The sequence below is a fragment of the Nothoprocta perdicaria genome, unplaced genomic scaffold (assembly GCF_003342845.1).
Source record: "Nothoprocta perdicaria isolate Ctin4 unplaced genomic scaffold, notPer1 scaffold_68, whole genome shotgun sequence".
Classification (NCBI taxonomy): Eukaryota; Metazoa; Chordata; class Aves; order Tinamiformes; family Tinamidae; genus Nothoprocta; species Nothoprocta perdicaria.
Genome location: NW_020455954.1, coordinates 892,457 through 909,652, shown reverse-complemented (window position 1 = coordinate 909,652; position 17,196 = coordinate 892,457). Strand labels below are relative to the sequence as shown.

Sequence of the window (17,196 nt, the reverse complement as noted above, 5' to 3'; positions counted from 1 at the left end):
CTCACGCCATTGGCCGGCGCAAGGCTGGGGGCGGGGCGCCGTCCCCATGGCGACCCGTGTGTTGCGGCGCGGCCGTTGGCGCTCGCGCTTGGCCGTTGCCCGCGCGGCGCGGCGGGCGCCATGAGCCAGCGAGGGCGGCAGCGGGAGCTGCAGGAGGCGGCCGCGCTGGAGCGGCGGCGGCAGCGGGAGCTGCAGCGGCGGAGCCGCGTCTTTGACGTGCGCCGGCGGACTATTGGGGTGAGGCGCCCTCGGAGTCTGGGGGCGCTGAGAGAGGACTGCCCTTTTGAAGGGCCGCAGGTGGAGGAGCATCAAGGTTCCCCAGGAGTGAGGAGATTTGGGGGGAGTTGGGCTGGATTGCTGCTTATGGGCCAATTGTGACTTCTCCTTAAAAGGAGAAGCCCGCCAAGCACCATGGTTCAGCATGGAGGTAGGAGTTAACTTAATGGAATTTGACTTTGGGGTAAGCCAGAAGCCTGCAGGCTCCGCAAACACAGTGAGGAATGAAACGGTAAATGATACAATAAACTTTTTTTTTTTTTTTTTTTTTTTTTTTTTTTTTTTTTTAATCTCTGAGCTGTTTGAGCCTCGCTAAAATGTGGTTTGGCTGCTGCAAGAGCCCTGTTTCTGGAAGCAGTTCTGCAACTGCTCCTGGTTCTGTACGGGGCCAAATCTAGCAGGTTCATTTGGGCCACTTTCATGAGTATAAAACTGATGTACAAACACATCATGTATAAATGTGTTGCTAGTTTATGCATGAACGGTTATGGAGGAGGAGCAAATTTAGAACCTGAAAATAGGTCCAGTCTGTTGGCTTCATTGGACTGGTAGAAGTGCAGCAGACATCGGTTTGATCCATCTGATGGAAGGTATTGCAACAAATCTCAATATGCCAGTGGAAGGATATCCATGTGCAAGAGCCTTGGATTTATCTCTGTGATTTATGTGATAGTCATCTGAATTGCATAGCAAAGCAACAGCTCTTGATTCATGAACTGGACAGGTTATCTTCATGCTGCAGCATCCTGGCACATGGGACAGCCTGGTGCAGAAACCTCTCCTGGTGGGTGTGGGATGGGTGTAGCGAGGCATTCAACTTCATCATCTGGAAGCACACGGTTGCTCTGAAACATACTGTGTCCTAGAGTCTTAAAAGTTAAATGYAAATTACAAATTCCGTACTTCCTTGAGCAATACTGTTACACCATCTGAAAATAATCCCAAGTTTTTTTGTAGAAGTAGCTTATTAGCTTTTGATGGATCCATTCACATGAGACAAACATTTCAAAAGGAGAGTGTGTTGGAGGAATTTGATAAATATTTTGATTATGTTAAATAAGCTGTAGTTTTTCATCTGAACAGTGACTGCTGGCAGAAGGGGCTGCCTTGTGCTTTGAAATTAAGCCAAGTGCAGAGCATGTAGAATCAAGAAATCAAGACGAAGATGGACTATATCTGTAATTCACATGTGCTTTTAGAACCTGTCTTCTCTCTCTCTGTTCTTTTTTTTTCTCCCTTTGGGAAAGGAGTCTGCTTTTGGTTTGAGTTTTTTATTTTCAGTTTAGTTGAGTGCTTGTCACTGACTCRACTCAAAACTCATGAGTTATAAAAGCACAAGGATTCTTCAGTGAAGTTTGAGTAGTTTAAAAACATGGAGACAGGATACTAGCTGGAAAGCTGACTGCAAACTGAGAGACTTTATTCTTTTCTTGACTGCTTACCTTGACTTTTGTAGYATGTTTTTCATCTGAGAAATGAAAAAATAATCCAAGACTGAGTTCCCTTCATATATAGAATTAAACATTAATTCTCACTAAAATCAGAAATTCCCCCCAAAGAATTCAGATGGATAGGCAAATGAAAATTAAAAATACCTCTTCATTCATATGTGTTATTATACATAAAGAAAAGTAATTAGTAATTAGCGCTTTAAATGTTTGTTGAAGGAGATTTTTTTTAATGCCATTAGCATGTCATTAAGTCTTAAAATCACTAATGTTTCAGCTAGTCTTAGGCAAGGTATGGCTAAATGCTCAGGTTAAATCTGCAGCTTTTTGTGGCTGGGAAAGCTTTTACAGCTGCATTTCCATTTACTGAAAACTAAGATAACAAATAGGAGAGAACGGATAACGTAGCTGAATTTGTACGCATTAGTCAGTGTGTTTACTTGCCTGTATTATTCCCAAAATCTGCTAATGCAGACATAAAGAAAAAAAAACTCTTAATACCGTTTCTTGTAATTCCATCAAAAGTTTCTTTCTACTTACTGTACTTACTGTAATCTTGATGATCTGAAACTACAACTGGAAGCAGAAAAGCAAGAAACCGCAACTGGAAGCAGAAAAGCCAAATATACTGGGGAAAATGTATTCTGTGTAGCGCGACTTCAAATATATATGTTGTAGCTCTGTATATCATGTAAATATATCTTGTTCTGGTTTGACATGAAAAATACAGCAGTCACAGTTAAATTGAGGTGAACAAAAATACTGCTGTGGGGGGATTTTTATCTTTATCTGTTAGTTACATTTAACAGCCATGTGTACATATGTGTTCTGTTAGTAGTGGCTCTGTATGTGCCACACTAGGCTGTTATCTCTTACAGAGCTTCCTTTTTTATTTTGATAGATTGATAAAGATGCTTTGGATGCCCAGATCAAGGAGAGGAAAATTCAAGAAGCAACAGAAAAAGCAGAAGATGAGAAACTTGGTATTCTCAAAAATAATGGCATATATCCATATACAGTTATATATGAACAGGTTTACCATCTTTCTTTTTTCCCTTCCCCTTGGTGTCTTTTGAACTGCCATATTTATTTCCAAATGGAGCTTATCTCCCTGAATCTCGCAATATATGCGATAGCACAGTTGTAGACCTTTCTTCAAATTGGGACATGCAAGCTGAACCCTATCATATTCAGTCCTGCATATGTCAATGTTTTTGCATTGATATAGTACCTGTTTTCATCTAACTGCATCTGAGATATGGGCTTACTCATTGGATTTATATTGCTGTGATTTAAGCAGTAGACATTTCCTAATGGAAAGGCCAGAGGTTTCACGGTGTTGTCTTTTAATAAAGGGTAATAAATAGTATTGTTTGAGAGATCTGAAGATATGGATTAAAGGAAGGGGGGGAGGGGGGGGAAAAAAAAGACTTAATACTATTCCTTTGAGAATAGCAGCAAAGTTGTTACCTGCTTTGTTGCTTAATTAGGCTGTATTCCTGCTGGCTGTTTCTCAGTGAGGTCTTTTCTGTAGAATATTTTTGCTAGAAACATGACTCACGTATGTTGTGACTGTAAGAGCTGTTGCTGAGTCAGAGCACATACCCATGCAAGTATTTCAACCACGTTCACTGACTTCCAAACCCTGTGAGGCCCCGATGCCTGGAACACTTCCTGCCAGAATCTCACTCSTAGGAAACTGCCAGAAGCAATATGTAATCTGGCAAAGATTTTTTTTTTTTTTTGTTAATTATATTTAAATGTCTAGATTATATGCTTTCTCTACTMAATAAATTGCAGCATTTTGATTAAGAGGTGTTAAGCTCTTTCAAAAGCTGTTAGTGTTAAACTAAATTTTCTTCTCAGTGAGGGGAAAAAAGTAATTGAAACTATGAAGCAGTTGCCTATATCCCACCCATTTGAGAGCCCTATGTTTTTGTTTCTGAGTAGACAACTTAATGCATTTAAATTAAGACTTCATTTTTTAATGAAATCTCACAATTCTAGAAATTGGTATTCACCTGCATTTCATTATATTGTAGCAAGATACTTAACAAGATAATTGATTCAGAAAAGAAGAATTTTATAATTGTATATAGCTAACACAAGATATGTTTATATAGATCAAATTTTTTCCTATGGTCTAAAGGTTGAAAAGGTGACTTCTGAAACCTGTAGTTTCATGCTGTCCATAATTTTTTTCCTGTAGCCAATGAAATGAAGCAAAATGACAAGATCATGTGTTTATTAGAAGAACAGCAAAAAAATGATATCCGAAACATAAATAAGGCTATCGGTGAATTTCGGAAGAATTTTCAGAAGCCAGAAACAAGACGTGAATTTGACCTGTATGATCCCCAAGCCCTGAAGAAGGAAACTCCTGCTCGACTTTCAGACAGCGATCCTCGGTGTAGTGTGTCTGGCTTGCAGAAGTTTATGGGTGAAGATTTAAACTATGCTCAGAGAATGATATTTCAAAAAGAGCAATTAAGGGAATGGTCTCTTCAGCAACAGAGGGACTTGAGGAATGCATTAGCTGATAAAAAGAGATCAGGTAACTAAAGAAGACAAAAGGATATTTTTAGCTGCTATTTTGAAATTGTGATTTACCTGACAAAACTATATTATTTACATGCTCTGGGTGTCCCTGCTTGAGCAGGGAGGTTGCACTAGATGATCTCTAGAGGTCCCTTCCAACTTTAACCATTCAGTGATTCTGTATAGTCTAAAGTGTCAGATTGCAGCACAGGAATATTTTAGTATTTTCAGTATTGCAGCTTTTAGGAATACTGCGGGAGTTTTTGCATTCTAACATTTAATATATCTTAATATATCTTTATTTAATACTGTGTGGTAGCTGTATTATTACCTGCATTACTTTTTTGTTGCACAGCCCAAATGAAAGTCAGGACATCTTGGAAAAACTTTTTCACGTTAAATGAGTTACTTCATCAGGGCAAGTTTTCCAGTTTCACATATTCTAGAATAGACAAATACAATTCAAATTTTTTTATGACCTTTTTTTTACATCATGAAGAAGTATTGTTTACAATACTTAACGCAGAGTTTTGTCTTTTGTTCTAAGTGTTAGAACAAGGTGGGTTACATCGTAAACTGATTTCTTGAGTTACCTGAAATTCTAAAAAGTAAATCTTCAGTGATGGGATGTGGAAATAGTTATATAACTTAGTATATTTGTAGCTTTTTAATCAGTACTTTTTTTTTTCCAATGGCATGTACATATAGCACATCATTTTCGTGAATATTAATTAAATATCAATTTAATCTAATTTAGATGATCTCTATGACAAGGATAGGCTTGAACTTGACCGAAAGGCTGTGGAACTACAAAGAGCAGATGAAGAGACGAGACGTGCTATTTGTGCAGCTACTAAAGATTTTAACAGAGCTCAGGTAAATTGTTTTTTTTCTTTTTGAAGAAAAATTAAGGAAAATAAGAGAACAATATATAAACATGCAATGAATAATGATATTGCAGCAAAGCTGTCTTAGCGGTTGACTTTCTGAGCAAGCTTGTTTCAGTAATTGGAAAATACAATTTGTTCGCTTCATCTTCTACCAAAATGTAGTTATTCTCTGCCAGAATTTTCAGTTCAAGACCTTAGCCTGCTGACTAAAATTCAGTCAGACAACCCCAAACTCCTGAAACCTCTGGTCTGTAAATTCAGGTAGAGCAGAAGCCACTCAAACTTTTTCTGGCTTTATTTCTGTCATATGATGRCCTTAGTACTCTGTGTCTGTTTGGTTCTCCTTTGGCGGTGTGGAAATACTGCTATCAGTAACTTTGTCTCTATRGCTCAGCTTAATGCCCTGACACCACTTTTGGCATTTGGACTCCTCTGGTATTTGTTTACCTTGTTTGTTGAACATGCCTTGGAACTTGGAGAATAGGCTCATGTCATGTTTTAGTATTTGCCTTAGTATCATAATCTGACAGGCTTCAGTACTTTGTCTTACTGGTGTGGTAGCCTTTTCTTTTTCCCGTTGGGYTTCCCCCTGGATCAGCTTACTGTTTTGTTATTTAACACTAGACTATATTTGCAATTTTTTTTTCTTTAGTAGTAAGGGAAAAACTCTGCCTCACGAGGTGGAATTATRCTGCTTGAGAGCTTCTAAGGAATTGTCAACACGCAGGCTAATGCTAGTTTAAAGAATATCAACTGGAGTACAGAAGTTACACGGGTTATGTGAACCCTTTTAGCTTGGTTAAACTATAAGGCTTGAATTAGCTTTTTAAGCTCATTCAGTCACATCATAAGCCAAACTTCAATTGCCTTAAGGTTGCCGGTGTCTCTAGAGGATTAATAAAACAAAACAAAAAACCTGACTATCTGTAAGTAGTGGATCCTCGCAAATGGTTGAAAATGTATTTCTMTTCAGCACTGCCTTCATTAGAGGATGTTACCACCTCCTGTGACAGTAGTTTGACTKCTTACAGAAATTTTTTGCTGACAAGCTTATTTCTAATTGTTCTCTTTGTTCTTCGGGGATTAATAAGCGTGACAATTAACTGAGAAGTCTGATGCCATCTTTTGCATCAGTGAAGGATTTTCATAGGGGCCCAATGCATATGGACATTGGAAAATTAAATGCTATCTTTCCCTTCAGATGTTCTCTCATTCGAGAATGTGTTGCCAGGAAGAGAAGTTTTGCTATAGAGAAGTAGAATTGCTTTAGTCCTTATAACAGAAGATTTTGACTACTAGCTTAAACTAGCAACTATTTCTACCAACATCATGCTTTCCTGCATAAGTAGTAATGGTTTTAATTTGGAAAGCCAAGTAACAGCAATGAAGGGTACTCCGTGTGCTGACTGCAATTTTTGATTTTTTTTGGACATGCAGTTGTGATTCTTTATCAAAATCTTACTGTTGCAGATACAGATTCTAAGGACAATAATATTTGGGAATCCCCAATTTAAGTGGACCAAATTCACCAATTTTTGTTTCTGAAATCAGAAAGAGCCATCTTGCTTTATATAGAACAGGACTGAAATTTTCCAAGGTGTTTTGAATGAAAGGGAGGATGTGTTTTTGTTTGTTTGTTTTGTTTTGAGAATCTTCAGTTCCTGCCTTAACAACTACTAGCTTTCTTCTTTGGCTTTCCGACTTGTAAATCAATAGCAAAAGAAGCATTTAGTGCTAGGGAAGATTAAAATAATTTCAGGAGAATATGTTTATACATCTGCTTTTTCCATCTTATGCTGTTTTTTTTTCTTTTTTTTACTTAGGGGTTTTGTTTGGAAAGTGCATCAGATTTAGTCTGTTTCATCTGTGTCTTTTATATAGTCATTTATTATTGCTTAGCRGGGCAATGTACATGGCTATGCACAGAGCTGATGGTTTCCTCAAGTAAGGTTCCAAAAACAGCTCTGAAACTTGGGGCTCATCATACTTAGAATGGCAGAACTGCAAACTCTAAAGATCTATGGTAGATCAGTGTAAAATGACCTTTAAAATAAAGTACATACTTGAAGCTTCAATAATTGGTTATCATAGTCTAATAGTTATTGATAAAATTCAAGGTTTGTGCAAAATGACTTTCTGTAAGATAAAATATACTTCAGGGCACTTCCAGAGCTGAAATACTTGCTCAATAAGTAGCTAAGCTAAAAGTACATATCCAAATCATCATCCCCCTCTACTCAGCCCTGGTGAGGCCACATCTGGAGACTGTGTCCAGTTCTGGGCTCCCCAGGACAAGAGGGATGTGGAGCTGCTGGAGAGAGTCCAGCTCAGGGCTACGAGGATGATCAGGGGCCTGGAACATCTGCCCTRTGAGCAAAGGCTGAGGGAGCTGGGCCTGTTCAGCCTGGAGAAGAGAAGGCTGAGGGGGGACCTGATCAGCGTGTATAAATACCTCAAGGGAGGCAGTGAGGAGGAGGGGGCGGCCTCTTTTCAGTGGTGGGCAGGGATRGGACTAGAGGAAATGGCTTCAAACTGAAGCATCGGAAGTTCCACAGGAACTTAAGGAAGCATTTCTTCACTGTGAGGGTGACCAAGCACTGGCACAGGCTGCCCAGCGAGGTTGTGGAGTCTCCTTCTTTGGAGATCTTTAAAACCCGCTTGGCTGCAGCCCTGTGCCACGTGCTCTGGGTGAGCCTGCGTGAGCAGGGGGGTTGGACTCGATGACCTCTGAGGTCCCTTCCAACCTTCGGCATTCTATGATTTTATGAAATACTCTGATTCACTGTTCAAAAAGATCCCAAGACTGAAAATTTCTGGAGTTCTGGGTAYCCATGTTATCTACTCCAAAATCCTCCTCTCCAATTGTGATCTCTTAGTTGCTCTAGTAAATTATTGTTGACTCTTCCTGAAAAAAAAAAAAGGGGAAATACTTCAGGGAAATGCATTTTGAGGGGAAAAAAAAATCTAGTAAAAAATGACCAATTGACTTTACTGAGATTGAAACGTTACCTTTTGTTTTCAAATGATTATTTCATGTTATGGTAGCAAGATGTTATGATAACTGCTAGGTCTGAATTTGATCTTTTGCCATTTGAATCTGAATTTGCTTGCTTTATTTTCATTTCTCTAAAAGCAGAGACTCTTTTTTCTTATTCCACAAGAGTGTRTGGTCTCATTTAACAGCTGGTATCTATTTTAAATGGATTTTGTCATTATCTGAATTAAACTGTAGCTCAGACTGTTTATCATTGCAAACTCAAAAAGGAATTATTGAGATATATATCTTTTATTAGTTTGTTTACATTCCAGCCACTCTTGTTATTTTGATGGAAACCACCATGGCTAAGCTCTTTTCAGCCATGGTGTTCATTAATCTAGGATATGGTACTTAGAATTATTTGTTCTTTCTTCTCCTCTCAGACCTCTAGTAGGTCATTGTCCATATCTGACCGAAAGAAATAAATGTTGCTCTTGGGTAGTTTACAGACACGATGCTTGGGAGAGCTGCTATCATTCAAATTCAAAATCCATAAATATGAACCTAGAGATGAAGCCGAGTGTGCAGTTTCCTCCAGTGGTGTGTGGTGTAAGATCACTCTGCTTGCCCAGTTAGGATTTTTCATCTGGGTAATATTTGTAAAGCAACAAGCTACTCCATTTGTGTGTAGAGAGCCTGTCATTCTCAAAGCTGGTTATGTGTTCTAATTACTTTGCCTACTCATTTTCCACTTACCTCTCTATACCACAGAAGATTCTTCTGTGAAGAAAAAGAAGAAAATTTCCTTTGAATAAGGAATTAAGATAATTGTTTTGAGCATTAGGAGCAGTGATTTGCTTAGGGAATGCATATTATTTGAATACAGCTGTAGTATTAGAAATAACAATGGGAGCTTACATTATGCATGGGCAAAGTGAATGAGTTTAATGTTGTGTGTTTGTATGAAATTATTTTTTATGTAATCCTGTCTTTTTTACAAAATAAAKTGTTTTCCCCAAATTACTGACTCCCTGTGGCATGACAGCATTAAAAAACTAAGTTCTGTTTTTTCAGTTTTCTTAAACCACGAGGTCCTGGCGGTAGTAATCATGTGAAGCTGTTGACAACTGTATGCAAGTTGGAAAGAAGTGTATTATAATGTGCTAACTCTTCTGTATTTTTAGTTAATATTTTCTGTCAGATGCACTGCAGCTTCCCTCCTTTCACCAACTTTTAGGCTGCTGAACTGGCCGAGAGAAAAAAGCTAGAAAAATATCAGACAATGAAGGACGACATGGCTGAAATTTCCAGCCTCCTTCAAGGTGACTTACTCTGCGAAAACCCAGAACAAGCAGCTAGTTCTTTGGGGAGCCATCGTGTGATGACAGATCGATGGAAGGGAATGAGTCGGGATCAGTTGATGGCAATCCGTAACTCTCAACAGCAACAAATCCTAGAGAAACAGGTATTTAACCTCATATACGTGTTTCCTACTCCTTGTTTTAATAGTATTACAGACGTGTTCCCAGAAGAACATATTTTAAAGACTGTCCTGCATATGCCACGTTAAGACTGTCTTTTCAGTTATTCTTGATCTTGCTCCGACTTTAATCATTTGGACTTAAAGAAATGTCAGAGAGCAGCTGGACCCCTGAGGTTGGGTTAGGAACGAGGCTGGTGATATTTAGTGGTAGGGTGACCTTCCTATCAGGTATGTAACTTTTTTTTTTTCTTTTTTAACAAAAATCTCTTTGGATAGGGYGAGTTATTAATGCTGATGAGGGATTTCAGTTGATTAGTGTTCATCAGTGACCAACTGTATTTCACACTCTTGAATTTTCTTGAATGCAATGAGATTTTCTTTCTAYCATCGCTCAAAACTATGGAAAAAGGTTCTGGGGTGGAAAAAAAATAAACATTATCAGTAATTGCCCCTAACAATGTCTAGTGGCAGGTGATAGAAGTGAAGTTCAAGAAGTTTCAAATCTTGCTGCTAGTCCCTCAAAACTCATCTTGCTTGTTAGCACCTTCTGCCTGATCCTGAATTTCCTACTTTGTGCAGAGGTAGGAGTCTCATTTGCTTCCTGGTAAAGGAATCTTTAATCTGTAGAAGCTTCCTAATCTCTGGCTTCTCTCTTCAACACAGGCTTCTACCTCTAGTGTTCAGAAAAGATARGCAGTGTTGATGAATTTACCAGTAAGACCTTTTGACTGTTTTGTCTTCGAACAAAGAGAAAATGAAGCACTTCTTTAATTCCCGTAGAGACTGAAAGAGGAAGAACACCAAAGAAATGCCGAGTGGGACAGGCAACGTGTGCAGGCTGCCAGAGCAGAGTTGCTTTTAGAGCGGCAGCAGCAACGACAGACCCAAGAGTGGCGCCGAGCTCTAGATAGCGTAAATGCAGAGCTGTCCCARGAGCAGAAATCAAAGTAAGTACAGAAAGAGAACTGCTTTATTCTCAGTCTCTTTGCCATTGAGACAACAGATCCATYTTCAGAAAACTTATTGTATGATGTTTGTATTTTTTATTAAACTTATTAGTAGTTTAAGCTCTTAAAAAAATCATCTTAAGTATGTATTTTGCAGTACTATTAAAAAGATGAGTCTTCATGAAGTAGGTTATGACTGTTCTTAGCATACAGATAGGACATAGTAGCCAAGCTACTTAAATGGGTTCCATTTAAGAACAGACTATTAGGGTTATATGGATAGAGAATAAACATAATTAAATGTACAGAAAACTAGATTATCGGGTGCAAAACAATGCTTTACCTTAGATTTATGGAACAAAAAGTATGTGTATCTACTGACCTCAATATAATTTCCAGTATCTAATGGCTCAGGGTTAGGGTAATCATGCAAACAGCTTTTTCATAGTGTATGGCAAAACTTCATGGTTCTTTAGTTTACTACTGGGTGGGTCTTAGTGGATAGGTCCTGTGTCTGCCATGATGAGAAAGGGGAAAGATAGTGTTGAACGGAATGTGAGCTGTCATGACGGAGTCAAACCAAGTGATTCACTGTTCCAACCATCCTTATTCCCAATCCAGATTTTTTTTYCCCCTACTTCTCCGGCCAACCCTTATGTATTTGCATACATATCTTCAGAAGACTCCCCAATACCYGATGCTTTCCTACTCTAAAAGCAAGCATTCTGAATTGTACTTTATTTTCAGAAGAAAAGCAGAATTACTGTGCTACAGTGAGACATGGCATACATTTTTGAATTACCATTATTTAATTCAATTTCAAATATTCTGAATGTTTTTCAGTGTTTATGTATTGCATCTTCTTTAGGTTCCTCAAGTAAGCCTCTTAGTAATGCGAAAGTTAAAATACTAACTGTGCTTTTCATTTATTGCTAGGAACATGCAGCTTAAAGAAGAAGAATATTCCAATGTTCCAACAGCAGAGTATTATGCACAGTTTAATACAACCAGCAGATGAAATTCTGTATATATCACTGAAATCCATACAAGTATGTAAAATATTAAAATTCATAATTTTATCAGCTCATTGTCTTTTTGTTTGTTTGTTCCTTGCTCCAACAGTGCACTCAGATGATGGTCTCTTAGAGCATATTTATGCTAAGAGGACAAATGCTGGAATAATTTTTAAACATGACTGTTTTTATCAAGAAGTACTAGTAGCTAATAGGTTGTTTGGCCATTGTATCTCAGGCTTAAGTGCAGTATTAATGTTACACATGACTTCAGGAATCAATTCCTGGAAGGAAATTAAAGTTGAAAATGCAGTGCTGCTTGATGCATGTTGGCCAGAAGGAGTGCTACCTGACACAGAGCACAGGTAACAGAACCGTGTGCCTTTTATGTGAGGGAAGAAAGATGACGTAGGCAGAAGGTTAAAAAATAAGCAAGCAAAAGAGGAGGAAATGGGCAAGCTGGCTGCATACGTTCTTTTTTTTTTTTTTCCCAGAAATGTAGAAACAAGTAGAGAAGATGAGGCAATCGTAGCATTGAGGTGTGATGCAGAAATGAAACGTGTTACAGTAACTGCATCCATGGGGCATGTATTCCATGACTGATTAGAAATAATGGAGACAATTTGAGGACAGTGTCCTTCTAGAGGAGAGTTTAGGGAGAATATAAGACACAATGGAAGAAAGAAAAGAGCATGCCAAACAAGATGATGAAGGAAGATCTTAGATCATGCAGTGTAATTCACAGAAGCACTTCACTTCCCATCATGGCATAGAAGAGATAACACASACAGACTGCGAAAGAAATAGAAGACTTAATGGTCCAGAACAGAAGAAAGAATGAGAGATGACCAGACATTTCTATGAAAACWTAAGATATCTAAGAGATTGTGAACCCTTAGTTAATAGACCATTCATTGCAAGTAGATCCAGAAATAGGTACTTGTAGTTGGCCAGAATCTGAGGTGTAAACATGAGTTAAAAACTTAATGATGATATTGGCATGGAATCCATTGATTGTCCTTGTCAGGATAAATGATAGCTTCAAATTCTGCCRACATGTTTAAGGATAAATCCACAAAGCTAGGAAAGCTGTTTAAAGAAACTGAGGCTGAAGTAAACCCTAGTGAATTATTTTGGTCTTTGTGAAAATACTGAAGAATATATGATTCTCAAGATRGATAATAGTTAGGATGATTTTGAGATGTTTGACTATGGAATCCTCCTTGAAAGAGGACTCAGTTTGAAAAGGTCCGTTTGCTCATCCAAAGTAGTGACCTATGAGAGCAGGCTGAATAACTAATAACAGTTCTGAGTTAGGAAAGAAGTTTCCAAGTTTGGGAAAGACACTCCTGTTAATCCCTCTAGATGCAGAAGAGAGGAGGGAAAATAAAGTAATAAGAAAAAATAAAGTAATAAGAATATGCAAGTGGGTAAAGAAATGTCTTGGGGGAGAGCAACCTACAGCGAGAAGAAATGTACCAGTGTTAGTATACTAGTACAATTGGAACTAGTTGCATATAGATAGAAACAAGGTAGAAAAGCAGGGTGGCTGGGAAAGAGATACTGAAGCATGTGGCAGGCAGGGAAGGTGAGGCAGGATGTGCTGGTCTGGCAAAGGTGAGAGTATCACACCGCACCTTGCGTGATGAGAGAGACTACAAAGAGGTAAGAAGGGATGATATTCAAGAGATTATGGTGGTAGCATAGGCTTCTTATTTGTCAGGCTAGGATTCACRCATGGAGAGACACCTTTCTCATGTGGCCATGGATGGTATCAAGTTAGTCATAGCAAGAATGCTGCTTGTCGTAAAGGCCACCAAAGGGGACAGGAAGGACAAAACAACAGGCCATCTGTAGCAGATCAAGAACAATTTAAGTTAAATTAACACTGTGATTGATATGTCATGCTCACTTTTCTACACCCCCGTCCCGCCCTTGAGTTACAGGTACTTGACAGAGAAGTTAATAGTGTTGAAAACTTCCTTGCCTTATCTCCATGCAATTCGTGAAGTTGGGGGAAACTTGGGAAGGGTGTGCAGTTTAATACTCTGGAGCCAGTTTTGTGCCGAGTTACTCAACTTCATGCAACTTCTGCTTACATATGAAGACCCAAAGAGGAATATGTTATGCTATGAATAAACTTTGGATAGAAATTGAGGAATTTGACAGTTTCATAGTTGAGAAGCATATTGCAGCATTATGATATTCTATATAAAACTTTAATGACAACAGTAATATTTGCAAGAATAGTTTGTAAGAATTATAATCTACTTGTTTCAGACTATGAAAACCCCAAATGATTTTTACATGTTAACAATCAAGTTGTACTAAAAATGCTTAATGCAAAGTAAAAAAGGGTTAAATGTTTTATGCAAATGTATTTTACTTGAATTTTTGCAAAATGAAACYTTATTTTGCCATTTTATTGTTTTGGGCAAAAAATACCTGTTGTCAGTTGTCTGTGGTGATGAGATSCACCAACTGCACTGAACCTCTCTGGCTGTGCAACAAACAAGAGGATGTCTGTTTTTTCAGCTATTATCCAAAGCCCTTCCAAGTATCCTCTCTGCAGAGTACTAAGAACTTCCTCACACTCTTCACTATTACAAGTTCCTACTGTTGTTTTTGCATCTAGTTGCTTAGGTGCTGCAAAATCATCCACATGTTCAGATGCTCCTCATAGTATTTTACTGAAGTCATTAGGATAAGGGAGTACGATTTGTGTTAAGGGAGGAAAATGGCAATCAGTACCTAACATGTTTAAATACGTGTTTCAGATTTTGTCTCTTATCAATTTTCTGCACTACTGATATCTACTTTAGATTAATAATCTTGGATAATGTATATATGAATAAAATTACAGTGATTGGAGTCCAGTATTCTACTTCTTCATGAAACTATTGCTCATGTTTAAAACAAAATTGAAAATGATGTGTATCATATTTGTACAAGGTTTTTTCACTTGCTCCTGGAAGGACTATGGAAGAGTAAGTTCATTAAACTTTATTAGTATTAGTACTTTATCCATTTTAAATTTTAGACTTCTTTGAATATCCATATTATGTTACAGATGGACTTCGATTTTTTTCTCCTTTGAAGGAAAGCAAGCATGGGTTTTACCTTTGTATAAAGACAAGATAAAACATAAGGTTCTAAAACGATTAAGTTCAGGAATGTTAATGAAAGCAAAACTCATCTCATTTGTAAGGCTAATGATTATTCTGTGCTTTGTATGCTCATTTTATTCTCTTCTTTAATCCATTTGTTTTTCAAAGCTTAAAAGTTTAAACTATATTTTTGATTCTGTGTCATTTGCCAAGACTTTTTTTGATATTTATGAAATAATGTTTTGCTGACTTTTGCAGAGGAACTATAGTTTTAACCAAACAGATCTACGAGCACATTTTAGACTTAAATACGCACATTGGAAATCTCAGTATATATTTAACATCAACAGCTATTTCCATGCTGCAAAGGCAGATATTTTTGTCTGTAGGTTGCTACCTGTAAGCTGTCGTGTAATTTCACTTACTTTATTTGCTTCTAGTTTTGCTGTAGACAAGATTCATGTAGCAAAAAAAGCAGACTGGATCTATGAATGAACATAAAAGGGGAGATAAATATTAGAATGGCCTTGATGGCATAGGTATAGCACACTATGTCTGTGATGCTAAGGAGGAGGATAATGGTGGCTGTAGTTTCAGGAAAATTAAAAACCAAAATTACTATGCCTTTGTAGAAGCTATCGATGTACGTTAAGTGAATTTGCTCCCTGCTGTGAGGAATTTCTTCATCCTAAATCTGGAGCAGAGATCTGACTTAAGGAATTTATAAAAATTCTTGTGGCAATCAATGGTTTGGTCTTAGCTCTTTAATGTCTACAGACTAATGTGCTAAGGGGATTTAAGTCAGAATAGTTGGCTGAAACAGCCCATAGTGTGGAGCCAATTACAATATAATAACAGTGCCTTATACTAATATGGTTTATTTGCTTAAATAGCAGGTTTATGCTGTCTTAGTATTAATGTCCCTTTATGGATAGTATAATCACCTGTCATGAGACTTTTAGTGATGCTGATTTGAAATCTGTTTAGTTGAAGCCGTTCAAGCACTGCACAAAGACCCATTTCTTTAATGATCTGTTTGCCTTTTAATAATATTTTTACATGGGGCTGTTATAAATCTTACCATGTTTCACTGAAATATGAGATAGCTAACTATATGTATATATTTATAAATGAAATGTGTTTATCAATATTTAGGACAGTTCAAAGTGCATAACATCATATATAACTGTATAATATACTACAGAATCCAAATAAGATGAATTCCAAGCCTTTGCAACGACAGTAGTTCCTATGGTGCTTATACTTCCATTTCCTTTCGCAGAAGAGAGACTAAGAAATGGGAGAGACTAATGATCCGCTGAGGGGGTATCCTCTCCTTGACACAGGAGTGCTCCTGCCACCTTCCAGAAAAGCGTTTCAGGAACTTTTTGAACTGTGGGTTTCAATAATGCGTTTAATAATTGTCGTAGAAGGGTTGCATGTTTAGAATTCACACAGATTTAGCATTCAGAATATCTTGTGGCAAACTCTACACTTGGCTATCTATTATTTGAAGCAGAATGTTTTTTGGCTTATTTTTGAACCAGCCATCTTCTGTCTTTATATTGTCTGTTAATTTTATTTATTTCTATATTTAGAAAGATGAGAAATCATTCTCTGYTTCGTTTTCAGGCTTAGGTCATATCACAGTTCTGTCCGTCTAGTCTGAAGAATCGGATAGGTTTACATATTCCTTATCAAAAAGTTGTCCMTAGGATTCTCATCCCTTATTACCCATTTCTATACCTTTCTACTTTTATGATATCCTTTTTGAGAGGAGGGGTCAGAAGTATGTGGATTGTACATAAGCTGTGTTCAAGTGTGTAGATTATATCATATTTTCTGTTCCTGTTTTTCCTATTAATTGCTAGCATTTGTTTAGTTTTTGTTTGGCCATTTTTGAGCAGCGAGATGGCTGTTTCATAGAATTCTATACTGTAACTTGCTTAATATTTTTCCATATTAAGCTTCACTTTTCCTTTTGTCTCCCCTTCACTCTGTATCATAAAGTTCTTGTGCAAGTCTTCTTCCACTTTATTTCTACACAAGTAGGTKAAATACCACCAGTGAAGTTTCTAATTGCAGTATCTACCTCCTTTCTATTAATACTTTTTTCCTAATTTAATAGTAATAGTTTTTTGCCTTCAAAGCAGATCGTGCATTTTTCACAGCATTGCTCTCTGTTACGCTGTTCCCTGCTCTCATTGTATTCCCTACACTCTCAGTGTATTGGTTAGAGATATGGTCTGATATATCCCACCTTAGAAAGGATTCTAAAGTGGAAATATCCATACTCTCTTCCATTGTGAACACACACGAACACACACAGGAAGTCATTTAAATTTGTTTGCCACAACCTTATTTCTTCTGACTTACAAGCTCTTACAATTTTTTTGTAAATCTACAGGCTTCTCTTTCAGGTTTCCGCCTACTGAGGTATTCAGAAATGGATTTGGAGCAGAAATGGATTTTTTAGCAGAAGCATGAAAATGTCATGCTTTTTTTCTACTACAAAGC

The 17,196-nt window shown here is 37.6% G+C and overlaps 1 protein-coding gene across 2 annotated transcripts; it reads left to right on the top strand.

Moving 5' to 3' along the window:
- The first annotated feature begins 120 nt into the window (after positions 1 to 120).
- On the top strand, positions 121 to 11,634 carry RIBC2 (RIB43A domain with coiled-coils 2). 2 transcript variants are annotated; one of them, XM_026050312.1, is made up of 7 exons: positions 121 to 237; positions 2,626 to 2,707; positions 3,934 to 4,278; positions 5,020 to 5,138; positions 9,367 to 9,594; positions 10,393 to 10,559; positions 11,496 to 11,634. In XM_026050312.1, exons 1-7 carry the CDS (start codon positions 121 to 123, stop codon positions 11,575 to 11,577), a joined length of 1,140 nt encoding a protein of 379 aa, XP_025906097.1. In that variant the 3' UTR covers positions 11,578 to 11,634. The 2 variants fall into 2 exon arrangements, with proteins under 2 accessions (XP_025906097.1, XP_025906098.1); XM_026050313.1 differs by lacking the exons at positions 121 to 237; positions 2,626 to 2,707 and adding an exon at positions 2,710 to 2,757.
- Positions 11,635 to 17,196: the final 5,562 nt, after the last annotated feature.